The sequence below is a fragment of the Theropithecus gelada genome, chromosome 1 (assembly GCF_003255815.1).
Source record: "Theropithecus gelada isolate Dixy chromosome 1, Tgel_1.0, whole genome shotgun sequence".
Taxonomy (NCBI): domain Eukaryota; kingdom Metazoa; phylum Chordata; class Mammalia; order Primates; family Cercopithecidae; genus Theropithecus; species Theropithecus gelada.
In genome coordinates this window covers 179,120,705-179,141,500 of record NC_037668.1, presented here as the reverse complement: position 1 = coordinate 179,141,500, position 20,796 = coordinate 179,120,705, and the positions used below count along the sequence as shown (strand labels likewise).

Below are 20,796 nucleotides of genomic sequence, written 5' to 3'. Positions count from 1 at the left end.
GTCTAAAATATAAAAGGATTAAAATTAATTAATTTAAATGTAGGCTAAAATTAAACTGTGGAAATCATCATTATAGAACAAGAAGAAAACGCCATAAATCTTGTTAATGATGATGCGATTAACAAATGTAGGCACATGTGATGTGGAGAAAAAAGAAAATGTTCCAAATTCTTTATATTTTGTAGTAGAGTTTAATGATATTTAAAATTGACCAAATTGAAGGATCCTACTTTCAATATTTGCTTATAATATATTTGTATTCTAATATTTCTCTATAATTAGGGTTATAAAAATCATTAAGATGAAGAAATGATTTATAATCCTAATTATGGAGAAATACTGGACTATAAATATAAACAAATATTGAAAGTAAAATCCTTCAATTGTACTTTGCTTTTTCTTTCCTTAAATTCCAGGAAAATGTAACATCCTTTATTATTCAATCATATATCTTATAATCTACTTTTTGGCTATCTATCCATCATTTATTTCATCTATGTATCTATCAATCACCTACCTAATCTACTTATCTATTTTTCTCTCTATATATCTGTCCATCTTTCTATCTGAAACCTACAAAGATTAATTGCTGCAATGATGCTCATCAAATGATAATGAAGTTTCTTGTTAGTGGCATATCAGGTAATCTTTTACTTATTTATTTAGTTGAGCTTTCCTGTTAATTGAATATGTCAAATGAATATAATTTATTTTCATAAAAATAATATTTTAATTAAATACATAAGTAAACATATATGTGCATAGTCTTATACACTCTTGAATTATTTCTTGTAGGAATTAATTTCATTAAATTTTTCCTAAAATAATTTCATAAGTAAATTAATTTCTTGGAATTCATTCTTGTAGGAATTTGAGATTATTGCAAATTAGGGGCAGAATACAGTTGGAAACGAGACATAAATTCTGAGTAAGGGAGCCAAATGATCACCCCATCCCACATGTGGTTGAAGATTTGCAAATATGTTTTAGGTGGGGGTAGGGTTCAAAAGCCAACCTACTGATGCTAGAGTGATTTGTGTTGTTATGGGAGCAGACTCTAAGATGAGATGCTGCTTAAGGGGAAGTTTTGCTTAACGAAAACTAAGGAAACCTTCATTTAAGTTTATGTTAAAAAGAGAGAGACTTTTCTTTAATCCTGCATCTTTTGTTTTGTTTTGTTTTGGTTTTTTTTAGAGACAAGATCTTGCTTTGTTGCCCAGGCAGGAGTGCAGTGGGACAGTCATAGCTCACTGCATCATCAAACTCCTGGGCTCAAGGGATCCTCTTGCCTCAGCCTCCTAAGCAGCCAGGACTATGGGTGCCTGCCACTACACCCAGAAAATTTATATTTATATATATACACACACACACATATATATACACACACACACACACACATATATACACACACACACACATATATATATAATTATATATATATATAATTTTTTTTCTAGAGATGAGATCTTGCTATATTTCCCAGGTTGGTCTCAAACTCCTGGGCTCAAGCAATCCTTACACTTCTGCCTGCCAAAGTGCTGGGATTACAAGCACAAGCCACCATGCCTGGCCAAATCCTGTATCTTGCTTGTCACCACAGTAGATCCTTGTTAGAACTTGTAATTGTTTATCACGTCAGGCTAATTAGTTCTTGAAAAAACTGTCTTCTCTATACATTATTCGGAAATTTATAGCGTCTCTGAAGTTTTTAGTGTGTGTACGTGTGTTTCTTTTAATAGAGATAACTTTTCAGTAGCAATTCTATAACATTTTTCTTTTTGTTGCCATCCTTATTTGGTATTGGTATACCCTCAAAACAGAAAAATGATTTTACAAATTCTTTTCATTTCTAACATTTGTAATTTATTGAAATACTGTGCTAAGCGCTAGAGAAGAATAAAGCTGAGGTAGCTAGCCCTGAGGAGTTACTTTCCTTAGTGATTTTAAAGCCTTCTTTGGAAGAATGATATTTAAGCAAACAAAACCCATGATGTGTTAAGTTCTTAATAAAGAGGTGTGAACTGAGGGATGCAAGTGATTACAAGAGGATGACTCACTCTCTGCAGCAGAGATGATAGAAATTTCTTTTAGAGTTGAAGACAGTTGGCCATGCCTTGAGGTATGAGCTTGCTAGAGGAAAAAGGAGGAAATTCATATTTCTTGTAAGTCATGATTGTCAACTTTATTTGAGAGATCATGCCTTGCAATCTCAGAGTTTCCCTGCCTAATTTCTTTCTATTTTATTTGCAACAATTATTTTCTTTACTGTTAATGGCTGACTACTTCTTGTTTCCCTCACAACAGATGGACTTCTCTCCTAATGATAGAGAAATAAAAAGTTAGGAGATGACAAATCCTTTATTTCTTGCTATAAAATTGACATACTCCATAACCGATGCCTGTCCTTTGCAACCTGCCTCCTAGTCCAATAGAAAAAATACTCCCTTTGCTTTCAAATGCAGATATCCATCAGATATGGATCCGAAGCTCCTCTTGAGAACCTCAATATATCTGTTATTCATATTTTCCCAGATCACTCTCAACCTGTATTGTCAGCATCTACCTCCGTGCGGATATTTCCTATAAAAATATAAACATGTTCCAAACTTAGATATAAAAAGAAAATAAAGAACAAAAAACATTTCCTGGATTCTGTATTCTCTCCTCCCTTCTGCTCTATTTCTCTCCTTACCTTCACAAACGTTTCCAACATTTTCTATACAAACTTATTCTACCTCCTTTAGACACCAGTACTAATAAATGCACAGGGTCTTGTTCTTGCCCTATCTTAACTAACCTTACAGCTGCAAATGACAGATGTCTCCTTACATTTCGAAACATTGTCTACTCTTCACTTACTCCCTTTTCATGGTCTTCATCATGCCTCTTTGGTGTTCTTTACCAGCTCTTCTTCATCTGAGCATTCCTTACCTATAGTAGTTCCTCAAGTCATAGTCCTAGGTCCTCTTTCTCCTCATTCTAGTTCTTTCTTTCATGTTTTGAGACAGTTTCGCTTTGTCATTCAGGCTGCAGTGCAGCGGCACCATCTTGGCTCACTGAAGCCTCGATTTCTTGGGTTCAAGTGATCCTCCTGCCTCGACTTCCCAAAGTGCTGGGACTATGGGGTGCATGCCACCATGCTCCGTGAGAAATATGTTTTTCTAGGCAATTGAGATTTAAATCTAGGATTCTGAGTCAGGGTATGGTGGCTCTCACCTGTAATCCCAGCATTTTGGGAGGCCGAGGCAGGAGGATCAAAACCAGCCCGGTCAACATGGTGAAAACCCATGTCTACAAAAAATACAAAAAAATTAGGTGTGGTGGTGTGCACCCGTGGTCCTAGCTACTTGGGAGGCTGAGGCAGGAGGATCACTTGAACCCAGGAAGTAGGGGCTACAGTGAGCCAAGATGGTGCCGCTGTACTCTAGCCTGGGTGACGAAGTGAGACCTTGTCTCAAACAACAACAACAACAACAACAACAACAACAACAACAACAAGAAATTTCTCTCTGGCCTATGATGTCGCCCAACACCTGTATGCTACGGACATGCATATCAACAACTTAGAACCGCTCTTCTGAGCTTCAGACCTAAGTATCTACACACTTACTTGATTTCTTTACATGTATTCCTCCCAGCATCTCAAACTCAGCCTATCTAAATCTGAACGCAATGTCTTGTCTTTCTCTGTGCCTTGTATAGAGAGGACTTACATATGTTTGTGTATTTAGAGGACTTGTACTTGTCTTCCCTCTTCCCACTTTCTTTTTATAATGAATTCAGAGTGAACGTCTCAAAACAGAAATCTAATTCAGTCCGTCCCAAGCTTAAAATCCTTCCACTGCTCTTAGACTCTTAGCTCCATAGCTTCTTTCTAGCTTCATTTTTGCCAATTTATCCCAAATTTCTCTACTCCCTCCCAGTAAGCACCTCTTAGTTCTCTGTCTCTGCAGAATCTTTTCCCGGTTGGAGGTCTCCTGTACAGTGCTTCCTCTCACCGCAATAGGCTTCCCCTATACAACCCCTCTCTTCACTTCACCCCACTTTTAGCTAACACTCTCCTATTCTTTAATGAGCACACAGATAATTTCTTCTGAGACTCTCCCAAATCATCTCCTCCCTCCTTACCCCTAAGTCTAAATTAGTTCTCTCAGTATACTCTCTTATGGCATATATGAACATTCTCTTCTCATCATTTCCCATGCTTGTACTTAAAAAAACTTCTTGTAAAAATATTGGTGAGTGTGACTGTTTTCTCCATTAGAATTTAAGTTTTGTGAGGGCCAGGACAATATCTGTGTTATTCATTTCTATATTTCAAACACCTAGCATAGTTCCTAGTATGGTAGATCCTTGGTGAATATTTTGTTGTATGTATCAGGGCACAGATTTAGTCTTTGCATGCATGGAGTAGCTTTGCTCGAGAGAAGTCACAGTTTTGAAACAGGAACACCAGTATCAGGTTGCTAGGGCAACACTGATTAAGGAGAAGGTTTTGATGAGATCTTGGCTTAGACTCTTGAGTTAGAAATTCATGTAGGACACACTGGCTGGCATTTTTTCTTAGGTTCTTATTTTCAAAAAGTAAGTTTCTGCTGCCACCTCTAGTCACTCCTCCTTCTGTGGAAACGATTAGTAAGTCTTCCTGGGAAAATATAACTTCGCTTCATGTTCATACAAATGACGGTAAAATAACTTTTCTGCAACAGATGGGGAATGAGGTAATTATGCTTTTTCTCTGTGCTGTCCTTCAAAAAATATTAAATTCATGTGTTTGGAAGTCATTTATGAAATTAAAACTTTTGTTGTTGCTTTTCTTAGTTTCAGTCCACACTGTTCTCTCTTGGCAGAAATAATCAGTTTAGAAGTTATCAGCACCACCCATTCCCATAACAAAAGTAACATTTTTCTATTTTTATGTTACTTCTTGGATCTCTTAACTTTCCACATCCTTTGTCCCCTATCAAAGTCTTCACTTTCTGTTCAGTACTGGCCAGTTGGCCTCCTTAAGGTATGGAAGAGTGGGCTGTTGTGGCAGTTTGCACAACGAACGAGAACAGTCCTATTCATCTCAATACAAACAGACAGTATCCAGGTTAGACCTCAACGCTGAATTAAATGTTGAATGAATTTGGGCAGTATATATTTGGAAACTTTGTTTTACCTTTGTGCTTCACTTGTAAAATGATGACAATGTCTCCTGTTAGGGTAAGGGGATAAGTACTGATGCTCATAAAGTGTCCAGCCAAATGTATAGGGGCGCATAATAGTTGCTCAGTAAAACAGTAATATTATACATATTCTTGGGTGCTGCTATTCTGTGGCATAACACTTGTTGTCAATAATTGTTAAATTTACCATGGCCTAGTTTTTTTAATTAGTTTTCCTGCCTGTATACTGAACTAGTCAAATAGTTAAGGTTTTTTAAAGTCTAAGAGTTTATTCTCTTAAGTACTGAGATTTTTTTTAAAAATTATTGATTTTGTTTATGTAGATGGAAATCTTCCTGAAATGTGTAATTTCTTGCTCAGACTGAACCAATTTGGGCATTCTCAGGCCTGCTTCCTTTGCATTCAGCTGCCACTGTTCTGTGCCCTGTGTGGCTGCTTGAAGTGACTTCTTCACACCGCCCTTTTCTCTTTCAACTTTGTTGCTCTGGAATTCAAATCTGATAAACAAACTTGCTATTAGAACAGTGTCTCTAATTAATATAATTTCTTTATGAGAAGAGGGCTAAGATCTTTTCTTTGAGCAAGATACATGACTTTGTGTATGGGGATTTTTGGTGTATTTTGGTAGTTCAGAAGCCACTTTTTAAAATGTTCTTGTTCTAAAATAGTTTTTGGTCAGATGAAGTTTTCAGATTGTGGTTGTGTCTACGAAGTGAAATGTTACTATCCAGTCTCTAGGTCCCCTAAAAACTAGCTATATATAACATAACAAGGTTGGTTGGGGGAGTATAATCTGGAATTAGAGTAGTAAAGAAATGAAAGTAGAAAAGATTCTTCTTGTTGTCAGAGTATAAAAGAGATAATGCTTTTTCTTAAGGAAGACTATAAGGACCATATTTCAGTTTAAACAAATAGACAGCTTTGGATGAAAATAGAAGTAAAATATGGGCCTTAAGTAATTAATTCTCCGAGTGCCACTTGGTACTTACATTTGTCATATAAGGTAAGTGAAAGGCCAGAGAAACAGGGATCATCTAGTTGGGGAGGGAGAGGCAGAGCAAGACAGTTTCTGAAGGAGATAAGAGAGATCAACCTTGAGTTGTCAATAAGCATTGCCATTCCTGTTTTTCTGCTTTCCTTCATCGAGAATATTTTCCCATCTCTTTTCACCTTCATTCTGACAATGGCACTCTGTACTATCAATCTTTATTCCTCTTTCAGATGGTAAAGATCGAAAGACAGGCAGTGGAGGGCTCCCTTTAGTGGAGTATAGGAACAGGAACTGAGCAGGCCTGGGCTTGCAAGGGTCAGGTTTCAGGAATCAAGAAATGGAGCTGAATTTTTCTTATCTGAGGAAGTGGTGGGATATAAACAGCCACGGAATAAAACAGAGCTGGAAATTGGTCTAACTGGTCTAGAGAGTAGGTTAGATGTCCAAGGGGCCCAGACTGCAGTCAGCAAGGTGGTGCACTCTGAGGGGCTCAAAGCCCTTGACTGCTGAGAAATAGAAGCTGTGAGGGAAATAGGGTCCGGGAGAGGCAAGCAAATGTCCGCATGTCAGAAGCAATGGAGAGGCATGTAAGACCAAGTGCTAGATTTGCTGCCAATGTTGTTGCTTACTTTGAATAAGCAGATTATCCTTACTATTATAATGTGGGTGGGCCTCATCCAATCCATTCAAGGCCTGAATATGACAAAAAGGCTTGCCTCACTGAGCAGGAGGGAATTCTCCAGCCGACTTCCCTTGGACTTCCATCTGCACCATAGGCTCTCCTGGGTATGGAGCTCGCCAGCTCATTTTGCAGATTTGGACTCATCTGGTCTCAATGGTGTGAGACAATTCATTATAATAAATCTCTGTCTATATATCTACTCATCCTGTTGGTTCTGTTTCTTTGAAGAACCCTGACTAATATGGGGGCCAAGGAGAGAAATGTATTTATCTAACTCTCTATGACAAATAAAAATATTCTTGAATACTTCAGAATTTTCTTTTGAAAGGGAGGCAATTAATAATGTCAGTAAGTTTATGTACCAGGATAATTAAATCAAAACACAAAGTTTTTGGTAAGCAAAACCTCATTTCCCATAATCCTATGAAGGAAGTATGAGAAATATTTATTGACATCATTTATATCTAAATATTAGTGATACTAGGTCCAAATATAACCCCAAACCTTCTCAGGAACACATATTTGATTCTCTTAGAATTAGAGCTATGACTAACAGCTGAACCATATAACTTTCATATTATTTCTTTGAACATTATTTCAGAATGAGCAAGACTATTAAAACTCCAAACTTAATCTTTGTTTATTATGTAAAATTGTCCTGACGTTATTTGAAGTGATACATAATTTGAAATATAGTTTGACTAAGCATCAGTGCTTTCACTCCGTAAAGGTTACCCCTTTCTTTCTGAGCAATGACAAAGGAAAGAGCAAGGAATTTTGGTGCCAGACATACCTCAGCTCAAATCCTGGTTGTACTACTTATTAGCTATTAGGTGTTATCTGCACTCCTCACTTGAAAAATGAAACAAACAATGATTTCCTTTTGAGAGCTGGGAAGAGTAAATGAAATAAATTGTGTGAGAGTGTCCGTGAGAGAGTGCAAGGCGCATACGATATGTTCTTGACAAATCTAATTTCCCATTCTTTGTTATAGTTCATAGTTATAATTTTATAGTTTTATAATTCATGTTACTGTAGGTGTTACAGAATCTAGAATGTTACTAGTCACTAAAAGCTTCAAGATCAATATTTTTCTACATTAATATATCAAGATCGATACTTTTATAATAAGTAAACTGAGCACAGAGGATTTTCTTGGCCTTAGGACACAGCATTAGTTGGGGAAAAGTAGGGGCTATTTGTTTTGAGAGACAAAGTAGAGCATAGTGAAATAATAGCTTTGTTATATGGCAGACCCAACTTTGATTCCAAATACTACTTTCTAGCTTTGTGACATTGGAAAAAAATATGTTCTTTGTGTTTAAATTGCTTTATTTTTAAAAATGGGGTTATAGGCCCAGTGTGGTGGCCCATGCTTGTAATCCCAGCACGTTGGGAGGCTTAGGCAACACGGCAAATCCCCATCTCTATGCCAGTACACTCCAACCTGAGTGACAGAGAGAGACTCCAGTGTGGGTGAGAGAGAGACCCTGTCTCAAAAACAAAACAAACAAACAAACGGAGTAATAATATGTACTGATAGGTTATGAAAATTAAATGATATAATATAAATGCGTACTTAACAAATGAAGGTAATTATAATCTGCACAGTCAATTATTTGATTATTCAACTTTATATACAAATATCTGACATTTTCCTTCCCCTGATGACAACAGAAGTATCTGAATTAAAACCGTGACCTGAAAACCTCCTTCAGAATTACTTCAAAGCGATAATGAGAACAGTAGGTTACCTAACGCATGAATTGCAGTTTAACAGGAGGCTGTTTCCAGAAAATTCCAAGCAATGTACCATATGCATCTTCAGTGTGTGTCGCACTGTTGGCATTTGAAGAAGTACATCTGGGAGGTTGTTTTCTCGGGATTAGAGAAGCTCTTAAGTTCATTTTTCTAGTTTATCTTATTAAATCTCATGTTGAATAACAGTGCAGGCTGTTTGCTGTGTGTTGAAATGAACAGTATGATCTGCTACTAAGAATTTTTTTTCTCTATTCTGAACTACCTGATTTGTATTGGATTGGTTATTTTTAATAATACAATGCTACAATTAACCATACCTAGACTCAAATGCCCCCAAATATTTTTTGAATACGAACAACCTTCCATGTTTTACAGTATTAATCTTGAAATTGCTTTTCCTCAATGCCCTTCATAATCCTATTTTCCCAATTCCCTAATATACACCTGCTACAATACTAAGACCCCAAGTAGTTTGGTTCCCAAATCACATACCCTTTCCTGCTTATGCCTATCTTGACCTGAACCCTAGGCCCAGAACTGAGCACATAGCAATGTTGAATGCTTGCTTTTATTGTTATTATTATTCGTATTATACTGCCTGCAAACTCAACCCCCTTTCAAGGCTGAATTCAAATCCCTCCTTTTCATTCTAACTTCATATCTAGCTTTCTTATAACTACTGCTGCACCTAATACTTTATTGTACTCTATTCATCCTCTGTATAACGTACTGTAGTTTCCTACCTTAGCTTTATTTCCCCCTCCAGACAAGCTTTTAAGGACTTACATATTTTACTTTATTTACAGTTTAAAAATCTGTGTTTGAGAGCATGGTGTTTATACAAACCCATATACATCTATATAAAGATACACAGACATACACACATATACACATACATACATACACAGGTTCAAAGGCATTTAGATCCTTCCATTGCACTGCACTTGTAGAGTGTGCTTTCATTATGAGGTTTCCAGTTTGCATGTAGTTTGATGCCTAGTGTTTTTAGATTTGAGACCACTTGTTAGAGTACAGCTCTGGGTCAGGAATTTAGTCCTAGGTGTTCTACTGTTCACTGCTCTAACTCTAATAAGATCTGGACTCTGCAGATTTCTCTTTCCCAATTGAAAGGATAAATGTTTGCTAGTATTATTATTATTATTATTATTATACTACCTATATACTCAACCGCCTTTCAAGGCTTAATTCAAATCCTTCCCCTTTGTTCTAAATTCTTATCTGGCTTCCTTACAACTACTATCTCTTATGACTATACAATCTTTTTGGTCCTTCTGGTTGTAAAATAATCATTCCATGAATATATGTATACGTCATATTGATAAGTGGCCACTCAGGGATCAGGTGCCAATACTTGAAACACAATGCGTTCATGTCGTGTTTTCAGCATTTCTAAGACTGAGCACACTGTTTCTTCCTTCACCTAACTTCATGCCTTGGGATTCTTGTTCTGGGTAATGATAGCATCATCTGCTTAAGAGCAAAGCTAGAAACCCTAAGTCTGACCACCCACCTTCCTCTCTTTTACTGCTAACATCAGATCGGTCACCAGATGTTAAAGATGCTCTCTGTAAATGTAACCGGAAGGCAAGGGGCTTACTCAACTACAAATTACCAACTAGTAGATCTTACACAAGTAGCATAATCAGTATAGAACTTTCATCTGCAAAACCAGCAAATACTTTCCTTCTGCTCACCTTACATGATTTATGAGAGTTAAATAAAACAATGTCCCTGAAAGCAAGTCAAAAATTTGCAAAAGGTTGAACAAATATAGAGTATTATTATTATTAAATAGAGTAAGTTGGTCATTTAAATATTTTTTTTCTAATAGACATTGCTTTTTTTTGTTTTCTTATATGAAACATTCTTTTCTTTTTCTTTTTGAGACGGAGTCTTGCTCTGTTGCCCAGGCTGGAGTGCAATGGCACGATCTTGGCTCACTGCAACATCTGCTTCCTGGGTTCAAGCAAGTCTCCTGCTTCAGCCTCCCAAGTAGCTCGGATTACAGGTGCCTGCCAGCACGCCCAGCTATTTTTTATTTTGTATTTTTAGTAGAGATGGGGTTTCACCATGTTGGTCAGGCTGGTCTCAAGCTCCTGACCTCAGGTGATCCACCTGCCTCGGCCTCCTAAAGTGCTGGGATTACAGGTGTGAGCCATTGCACCAGGCCTTATTTTCTTCCTTTAAAAAATTAGGCATTACTAAAGTATGAAGTTAACTTACACTTCTTTGGGACAAAATATGGGATGTATAACATAAAGATTGAGACTAAAGGGAACTGTATTTTATGATTTTTACTTTGTGTACAAATCTCTCTGTTGCATCATTTCAGGTGCCTGTGGTAGCCATATTGGGTTCAGGTGGGGGTTTCCGAGCCATGGTGGGATTCTCTGGTGTGATGAAGGCATTATACGAATCAGGAATTCTGGATTGTGCTACCTACATTGCTGGTCTTTCTGGCTCCACCTGGTTAGTATGCATTTTTAATTTTAGTTTTATAACTTTAAATATTTAGGATGTATCTAACTCAAGCACTAGAACAGAAAAGGGGATTTAGAAAATTGATCATTAACTTTAAATTACAAAACTTTCCAGTTTGATACCACAATCTTCTTTAAACGATTTTTAAAAAGACAAATCCATATTTAATAATAACTTTTTGTTGCAAATTTGCTTCTTTTAAGCCACTCTGTAACTTAAAATGTAGTTAAAACATAAAATAAAAAAGACTAATTGAAAATAATTCTAGATAAAAATAGAAGTGGAACAACATACTCCACCCATAATTAATTTAATCTTCTTATAATTTGCTGATTTGTAGTCCTTCAGTGAACACGTCTAAGTCTACATGATTCACTACATATTCATTTTCTTCTTTAGGGCAAATAGAATAAGATGCAAGATACCATAGTATACAGAACAAAGAAAACAATTTTTTGAATATAGACATATAATGTATTTCATTGATTTTCATCTAAATATGAAATTAGTCCTTTAAATGTATTTAAACTCAGCCAAATTTAGGTGGAGACTTAAAACATCCATATGTATAATACCTGTACCCTGTAGGTTTTCACAAATATATTTATAAAACATTTTCAAAGAAGATACTACATACTTTTTGGTTTGCTTACCTCACATAAGCACATTGAAAATCAAATGAAAAGTCCTTGCTCACATGTCTCAAATAAGAGTATCACCTTATTACTAAAGATCTGTCTTGGACTTAAAAGGCGTTTCTAGTCATTCAGCTATGGCGAAACTCATCTATCAGAATATCGTATTATATATGTCTAGCATTTTAAAGTTTCTGTGTCATTTTATCTTGTGAGAAGGGTATGAGTTTATTCATTTTTATGCTAAAGAAAATTTGACTTAGAAACCAAATTATTTGTCCAACATCACTAGTAGAGCTAGCATATAGACTCAGGCTTTTGATCTGTTATTCTGAGTGCTTTCTACTAAACCACACTCTTTTCTGGGACATCTATATATTTTACAGAGAGTTTCACATTTAAATCATCTACAGTTTCTTAAATGTTTTGAATCAGATTATTTAGTCATGAAACAAAAACGTAGAGCCATCGTTGCCGTCTTCTCTATATGTACCCTCAAAATGATTTATTTCTTCTGAAGGAAGGGTGTAGCCCATCATTATTCTTTCCCTTGAAGGAAAGAGCAGGCATCTGCCTGTTCAATGAGTAATGTGTTAGAAAATCTTGGACCCTTACATTAGTTCGCCTACTCAATCATTTTGTTATTATTCTTTGAGTGGTGTTCTTTCTTTGTACTCACTATTTATTAGATCCCTGTTGTCCATCACTGACAACTGTAAGAAGTTTACTTTCTTAAACTCATCTAATAAAGCAAGATTAGACCTTGAGTGCTGATTTGGGGATATAATTGTGTATATGTGAGCTTGATTAGAGCTATAGTCATTGCTTTGGTTATAGATTTGGTGCAATATCTTCTTACATTCTCCTGTCAGTAAACAAGTCCTGTAAAATGTAATTAAAAGGATGTTAAGGGTGCACACACATTTATATATATATATACACACACACACATATATATATAGTAATTAAAAGGACTTTAAATGTGCACACACATACACACACACATATGTATACTTCTACTCTATCTTTCACAGTCTTATTTCCTTAAAGATCAGCGTTTCCCTTTTTATTTCATTTCCTTAAAAGGTTGCTCATTCCTTGTAATAAATTTTCACTCATAGACCACTTAATTTGCAAAGTTCTTATTTTCCTTGACTTCTCAGGGTATGTGGGGTTGGTGAGGGAGGGATTGGATATTGAGACATTTCACACATTGATTTGTCCTTTTTTCTAATTGTTCCTATCATGCCTTTTTGGTTTTATTTCATCCTCTCTGATTGGTCCCTCCTCCATATATTGTCCCTACCACTTCCACAGTTTCTCTCCTTAATGTGGGCTTTCCCTCAGGGCTTCTCTTTTGGTCTATTATATCAATATGTTCTCCCTAGGTAATTCCACCAACTTCTACCATTTTATCTATTATCACCAAGAATTTAATTCATGGAACCCTGTAACACTCCAAAACTTCATAGATAAAAAGAAAATAAAACCCTAATAGAGACTGCAAATAACCTGTCATAGAGGAGAATCAAGTAAAAGATGGGATCTAGAGGGAAGGATGCTTCAAGAAGGAATGGATGTTTTAATAATGTTGAAAATCTGTAAAAGCTTAGCAAAGGATTGGGTTTGGTTAGTTGTTTTAGCAGGAACCACTAGTAAAAATAATTAAAAGATACTTTTGGGGGCCGGGTGTGGTGGCTCATGCCTGTAATTCCAGCACTTTGGGAGGCCAAAGCGGGTGGATCATCTGAGGTCGGGAGTTCCAGACCAGCCTGACCAATATGGAGAAACCCCGTCTCTACCAAAAATACAAAAAATTTAGCTGGGCATGGTGGTGCATGCCTGTAATCTCAGCTACTTGGGAGGCTGAGGCAGGAGAATCACTTGAACCTGGGAAGCGGAGGTTGCAGTGAACCAAGATTGCACCAGCGTGGGCAACAAGAGAGAAATTCCATCTCAAAAAAAAAAAAAAAAGATACTTTTGAGCATGAGATTGTAAAAAATAAGTGAATAAAACATGAAAGCACAAAAAATAGGCATGTGAACCTCATAAAAGCCATCTATTATTTCAAGTACTTTGTTTGGAAAGGGAAGAAAGGAGCTCAGTCATTGTTTGAAGGGAACATAGGGCCCAGGGAAGGGTTTTTATTATTTTTTTCAGAATTTAAGAGAGTTGAGCGTTTTTGTAGATGTCTGAGGTGTAGGAAATAATGTAGAGGGATAGATGGAAGATAAAGAAATAGAAGGATCATAGATAGAAAAAGACTCCGGCAGAGACAGGACACAAGATGGAAAGCACAGGTGAAGGTGTTAACCAGTGAAAGAAGAGATGCTCTCTTACCAGAAGAAAAAGTGGTCAGAATGATTCATGCTCACAGTTCTCTCTTAAAAAGTACAGGTGAGAAGGTAAAAAGTTTAAAGGAAGGAATTCAGAAAGACTTGGAAAAACACATTACACTTCTATGTTGTGTAACCTTTTATATTCTGCTGATACACGGCCATTATTTGGTATAAGTGAGGTAATACGGAAATATCTGGAGAAGCCCTGGACCTCCCAGAAAGTTTCCTGTGATCACAAAAGAGAATTTTAGGTAGGACAAAGCTTCCCTTATACCTGCTACTACCTTTATGGTAATTACTTCTGAAATTAATTTTGGATGATAGTTGTGATTCATTAAATGTAAATATTAGCCAACCTGGAGACCTGAAATAAGTGAACTAAAAAACCAGGACAGTAATCCTGTTTTCTTTTACTCAGGATTAGTACAGCTTTCTTCCTCAGCTGTTCTTTTATAGCATGGTAAGGGGCTATTGGATGTTGACTGCCAAATTTGTACAGTATTATCATCTAAAAAGAAGTGAGAGCAGCTCTGCATCTGTAGACAACATGGTCCAATTCATTGAACCAACTAAAATAGTTTTTGAGAGTGAGAACTTTCAGTTTAACAGTATGAAAAATTCTTGAAACAATGAAAAAAGAAACAATAACAAAAATTGTCATATAAGGTGTAACAGGATCAAAGGTCAAGATATGTGTTAGAGAAAATTTGTTGTTTAAGGACTCAGCTTGTCTTGTTCCCTAATGAATCTCTCTTACCTAGCACAGTGCCTGACTTTCCTTAGGTCACAGTTGCTTAATCACTAAACGAAGAAATGTGTTAAGTAACTGCATTTTATGGGAAAATTAATTTAGGGGTTTTTAAAGGGTTTTAAGATATTTGCTTAACAGATGTTGAGAGTCTCTCAAGTCATTCCAAATCTTAGTTGCAGATGAGAATCACTTCTGCACTTTTTAAGCACAAAAATTCTAAATGTTTCACCCTAAATGTTTACCCGTGAAGGTTCGGATTCAGCAAGTCCGGTGGTTAGCTATTGATATTTTAAAACATTGACCATTTGATTTGGAGACAGGGATTGAACTGAGCATCGCTTCCTCTCTGACATGATTTAGATTTTAAGTGTCACACAATCTAAAATGCATTTAGATAAAAAGAATGAGGTGTCCTATCATATAAACATGTTGAAAAACTCGAGGCAAATGTTTCCAGATTTTTATGTAAATAAACCTAAGACCCTTTCATTCATTACTTAACTAATTTATAGAGGTCCTGCTATGTCTAAGCTACTGTCTTTTTGAAACTTGACTGGTATAATTGGGAAACATTATTGGTAAAGAGATGAAAATTAAGGCTTAACTATAGACTTAGAAATTGGGGTGATACTTGTATGTTTTAGTTTTTTACTTTTTGAGATAGTTTCACTCAGATGTAACTGCAGGGACACCGTGAAAAGATTATCCAACTCACCTTGTGAATTCTAAAGAATATGTGTCATAAATACTGAACAAGCAGAGACCATTAACCCAATGCCAATTGTTGAAGTATTCTAGGTTTTTCAGTTTCTCACCAGGGTTTGTATTTCCAAGCCAACTGCTTCATGAGAGAGGAAGAGAGAAAGAGAGAGCGAGAATACGCCAGATTACTTCAACCTTCAGAGAGCATATTGTGCATTTATTAAAAGTATGAGAAGGTCCAGAATGTCATATCTTTGTTGATTTGGATAAATCACATGGTAGACTTTGGAATAACTATAGGAATAAATGAACTGTGTGTCTTTCAAGTATTCAAAGCTGCATTTTTATAGATATTTGGTGATTATACTAAGTTGAGTTGAGCAAGTCCATTTGATTTATCATTACCACATGTTGAGGAAACTGTTTCAAATTCAATTTGTTGTATAAAAATTTTTTTAAGTTATTTTTTTTCTGCACATGTATTCCATTGTGGGTCTGTTACTCTCCATTTATTAACTGATAATTATTCTCAGTTTGTTTCCAAGGAACTCAAACCTAATAAGGAATTATAATTTATTGTGAAATGGGAATAGTTTGGTCTCTAAAAACTGAAGTCTTGTATAATAGACTAAAAAAAAAAAGCCTATCAGGGAGAGGACAAATTGTGAATTCCAGTTCTGCTGTTATAAACTGGGGAGTATGAGCATGTTATTTAAATTTCCCAATGCTCTCTTTCCTGATAATTAAAATAGAATATTTGAAAGCCATTGTGAGTCTTCAAGACAACAGCTTATGAACAATTAACCAACACAGTGTCCAGAATATAGTTGGGGCCTAACAAGAATTAGTTTTCTCCCCTCGAAGGTACGATAACCATTATAATAGACATTTTGATTTGAATCCCAAGGAAATAAGAGATTAAAACATGTGCTATTTTCTCCTTGGTTGGATGAAGTGATGAAGTGTTTACATATTCTATTTTTATTTTGTTATGTGAGTTTCCTAAGCTGTGCTTGTAATATGCCAGACATTAACTAGTCACTGAGGCTAAAAAAGATGAATAAACAAAATTTATTTCATGAAGGAGGAGGACACAATTTATTGAGGGAAACAGATAAGAAAATGAGTAATTAATAGTCAGCATGAGATCCACCATACTAGAGGTATTGGTTCACAGGCAGGAGCACCCCAACTGAATATTTATTATCTAGATATCAAATATCAATGTTCATGGTGATTTCCAGTTTTACCCAATGGCTGGCAGCCAAGAGGCTTCATAAGAAAGCATTTACTTTAAAGACCTTATTTCTCTTTAGGATTTTGCCTTCAGATTCATATGTTCAGAAATTTAGAGACCTACAGCTGACAGGGTTTGAGATTTTTGTCTAGTTGGCCAATGGATAATTAAGGAAAAAAAAATTTGTTAAGGGAATTAAGAATTTACAATAGTTGGGACAACACATTTTCTACCTGTAGATAATCATCATAGAAATTTAGATGATCAGATTCCTTGACTAGTCTTGTAGCCAGACAAGTCAGTTCATTTACAGGACTCAGATGTGCTCTGTCATCAGTCTCTAATAGTCTGATAGAGATAACCCATTACTGACACACTAGATAATGGACAGTAGGCCTAGTAGGGCACCCTCTCTCTTAGACTGTGGATGAAAGTTCAGTGTTTCCTCTGACACCCCTTTTTTACTTTGCCTTCATGGTAGACCAACTCCTTTCTGATTAACACATTCTTTTCTTAAATGTTTTAATATCTGCAATCAGATAATGAAGTTAACCAAATATATCCACCATGCTTTATTTACAGAGTGTGCCTACTTTCTTTGGAGACTGCTGTGTCATGCCCTTTGTCTTTACTGATTGTGTTTTGTTTTCTGTATAGGTACATGTCAACCTTGTATTCTCACCCTGATTTTCCAGAGAAAGGGCCAGAGGAGATTAATGAAGAACTAATGAAAAATGTTAGCCACAACCCCCTTTTACTTCTCACACCGCAGAAAGTTAAAAGATATGTTGAGTCATTATGGAAGAAGAAAAGCTCTGGACAACCTGTCACCTTTACTGATATCTTTGGGATGTTAATAGGAGAAACACTAATTCATAATGTAAGTTACAGTTCAATCTGCATTACTTTTATAACAAGTAGACAGGACATATTATAATGTTATATTTTAAATAAAAGAAAACGTAATACATTTTATAAAAGTCACTGGACTCTACTTATTCGTCCAACTATGTGTACTAAGCCCATTCTCCCCACCAGAGATTATAATTCTTCTACCTTTCAACTAGTGCTTACTAATTCATTCCAACCATGTAAAGGTTTTGAATGTGTGAGGAAATGCTTTTGTATTACTTTTCTCTGGGGGAAAAAAAAAAAAAAAAAGGAAAATTCACATTTTAACCCTTAACTGCCCGTTCCCTCCCAGAATGGTAACATTTTTAGATGAGGAAGAATGAAGTTTGCCTGAACAGAGTCAAGAAAGGAAGGGATCATAGAACAGACTCGCTTGATACATGAGTAAATTGATATTTCCTTGAAGATGAAGCAGAGGAGAGCCTGTGACAGGGGGTCCAGGGGCTACGTGTCTTCCAGGCTCCACAGTTGCTAATTCATTCTCCAGTTCAGATGCAGATGCAGTCTCTAGAGTTATGATGATTTTTTAAATGAAGATAGTTACTTCCATCGAGCTTATTTTTTGTTGTTCATTCAGGACCTAGTCATTTCTAGAAGTAATAAGAGTTATTTTTATTACAAAATTATTATAAGATTTTGATTGGAAGTACTATTTTGAATAGCATTCTTCCTTTATCCGTTTATAAATTTAAAGTCATCTTTTTCTTTCTTCTGTGAACAGAGAATGAATACTACCCTGAGTAGTTTGAAGGAAAAAGTCAATACTGCACAATGCCCTTTACCTCTTTTCACCTGTCTTCATGTCAAACCTGACGTTTCAGAGCTAATGTTTGCAGGTATGCTGTTTCCTTTCTCAGAGCACTTCCTGGAACCTCCGAATTGCAGTTTCCCGTGGTTTTCTTTAGAGGAAGGTCATAAGCAATTTCAGTTGTTTATTTTAATGTATTTTCTGTAACATAAGACTGTGAAAATATAAGAAGATATTAAGTGAGATGATTTTCTGGTTGTAGAGAATATTCCATGAAACTAGTAACTAATGTATTTTCATTTACTGTAATAAAATAAAAATCATGGATACAATCAATAACTCAATTTTAATTACCCATTCCTCAGTAACTTTTGACAAAATAATATGCCTGGTGCTTTTAGGTAGTGCAAATTATCTTACTTGTTGGTTATCTTTTCATTAATTGGGTAATATGATCTACAGTTGTCCCTTGGTACTCATGGGGGATTGGTTCCAGGACCCCCATATGCAAAATGGCACAGTATTTGCAAGTAACCTACACACATTCTTCTGCATACTTTACATCATCTCTAGGTTATTTACAATACCTAATACAGTGTAAATGCTAGCTAAATAGTTGTTATATTGTTTAGGGAATAATTACAAGGAACAAAAGTCTGTACATGTTTAGTACAGATCAAACGTAGTACATGTCAACAACGTTACATTTTCTGGAATTTTTTTTGAAATATTTTTGATCTGCAGTTGATAGAATTTGCTGAACTCATGGGTATATAGAGCCAACTGTATGTTTGCCATTCAAAGTGCTGTTGTAATTTTTATAATTCAGCACCTAAAACGTTCTTGTGTGTATTTGTTGTGGTTGATGAACAAATGCCCCATTTTGTTAAAATCTCAGGAGTGAACACTTGTTTCCTCTCAAGCTTTGCGTCTTGGATACTATAAAAGTGCACAACACTATTCAGGAGGCTGAGGCAGGAGAATGGCATGAACTCGGGAGGCAGAGCTTACAGTGAGGCAAGATCGTGCCACTGCACTCCAGCCTGGGCCACAGAGCGAGACTCCGTCTCAAAAAAAAAAAAAAAAATTGGGGGGGCACAATAGCATACTTTTGGGAGGGCTGTGTCAGTGTTAGTCTGCAGCACAATGGCATTTCTGACTGTGGCTGGTGGGCTTCATCCTACTTTTAGGAAAGTTATCTGAGTGACTTCAGACACACCATGAGCTTAAAAAACCATCATGCATGGTGTGTGATTAGCAGATATATATCCAGAATCCTTTTGTAATTTTCAATTTTCTCTCAACTGCCTCTCAGACAAAAATTTTGAATAGTTTACAAAAATTAGCACACATGGGATCCATTTATTCAAATGTTTATTAAAATATTGGCTAAAATGTTTGTCGTGCTTATGGTTCAGAAGGCACTTACCGCATTTGCTATTTTATTCCATATTTCCTACAACCAGGGAGTAGGTATTTTTAGCTCTCTTTAACAGAAGGAAAAACAAAACCTCATAAAGATTAAATAATTTGCACATTGCCACTTAGAAAGTAATTAGCAGTTCTGAGAATTGGTTTCAAAAATCCTTTATTCTTTTTATTTCACCATACTAACTTCTGATGTATACATAGTGAGTACCGACTATATGGATTGTAGTCTGCCAGGCGCTAAGGAAGAGCTCCTTTTTCTTCACCACAATATATTGTCCCTACCCTTGCAAATGTTTGGAAAATTTGCAATAAGTATTAAAGAAGTTAAGGCACAAGAGAGTATACAGCTGTTACTATACACTGTCATTTTGACCAAGTTATATAACCTCTGTTAGACCCAGTTTTCTCATCTGTTGAATGAAGATGAGACTTCTCACAATGTTTTGCCAAAAAATGAGACAAAGTACACAAAACAATGGTAGACCCTAATAACAAGTTCCCAGTACATTTTAACAATTTTGAATGTTCTATGAAAGCTGTGTAAGAAAAGTCAGAGGTCTAGATCTTAAAGATGAATAGTATACATATGTAAAAAACGTTCATGTTGTGCACATGTACCCTAGAACTTAAAGTATAATAATAAAAAAAAGGATTTGAATATGAAAGGCACATTTAATTATTGGATTGTGGAGGGGGGCGTGTAGTAGGGTCAAGGATAAATCTGGTATGATCAACAGCAACAGGGAACCACTCATCTTGGGCTATAATGGAGTTCATAGTAGAGAGTTCAGACTTTATTATGTAAGAAAAGTAAGCACCATAATGAAATAGCTTTCTCCCCATAGCTATTATCTAGGGGAGTTTTGAAATTTTTGGAATTGGTTGGTATATAACACTTGCACGCTAATCGATTTTTTTTTTTTTTTTTTTTTT

At 35.9% G+C, this 20,796-nt stretch overlaps 1 protein-coding gene across 2 annotated transcripts in view; it reads left to right on the top strand.

Annotated features, from left to right (window-relative positions):
- PLA2G4A (phospholipase A2 group IVA) overlaps positions 1–20,796 on the top strand; it is a 154,455-nt gene that overhangs the window by 82,018 nt on the left and 51,641 nt on the right. For both annotated transcript variants that reach the window (XM_025370665.1, XM_025370654.1), the window contains 3 exons: positions 10,959–11,095; positions 17,430–17,652; positions 18,406–18,520. In XM_025370665.1, the coding sequence (XP_025226450.1) occupies positions 10,959–11,095; positions 17,430–17,652; positions 18,406–18,520 (475 nt within the window). The remainder of the gene's footprint in view (positions 1–10,958; positions 11,096–17,429; positions 17,653–18,405; positions 18,521–20,796) is intronic.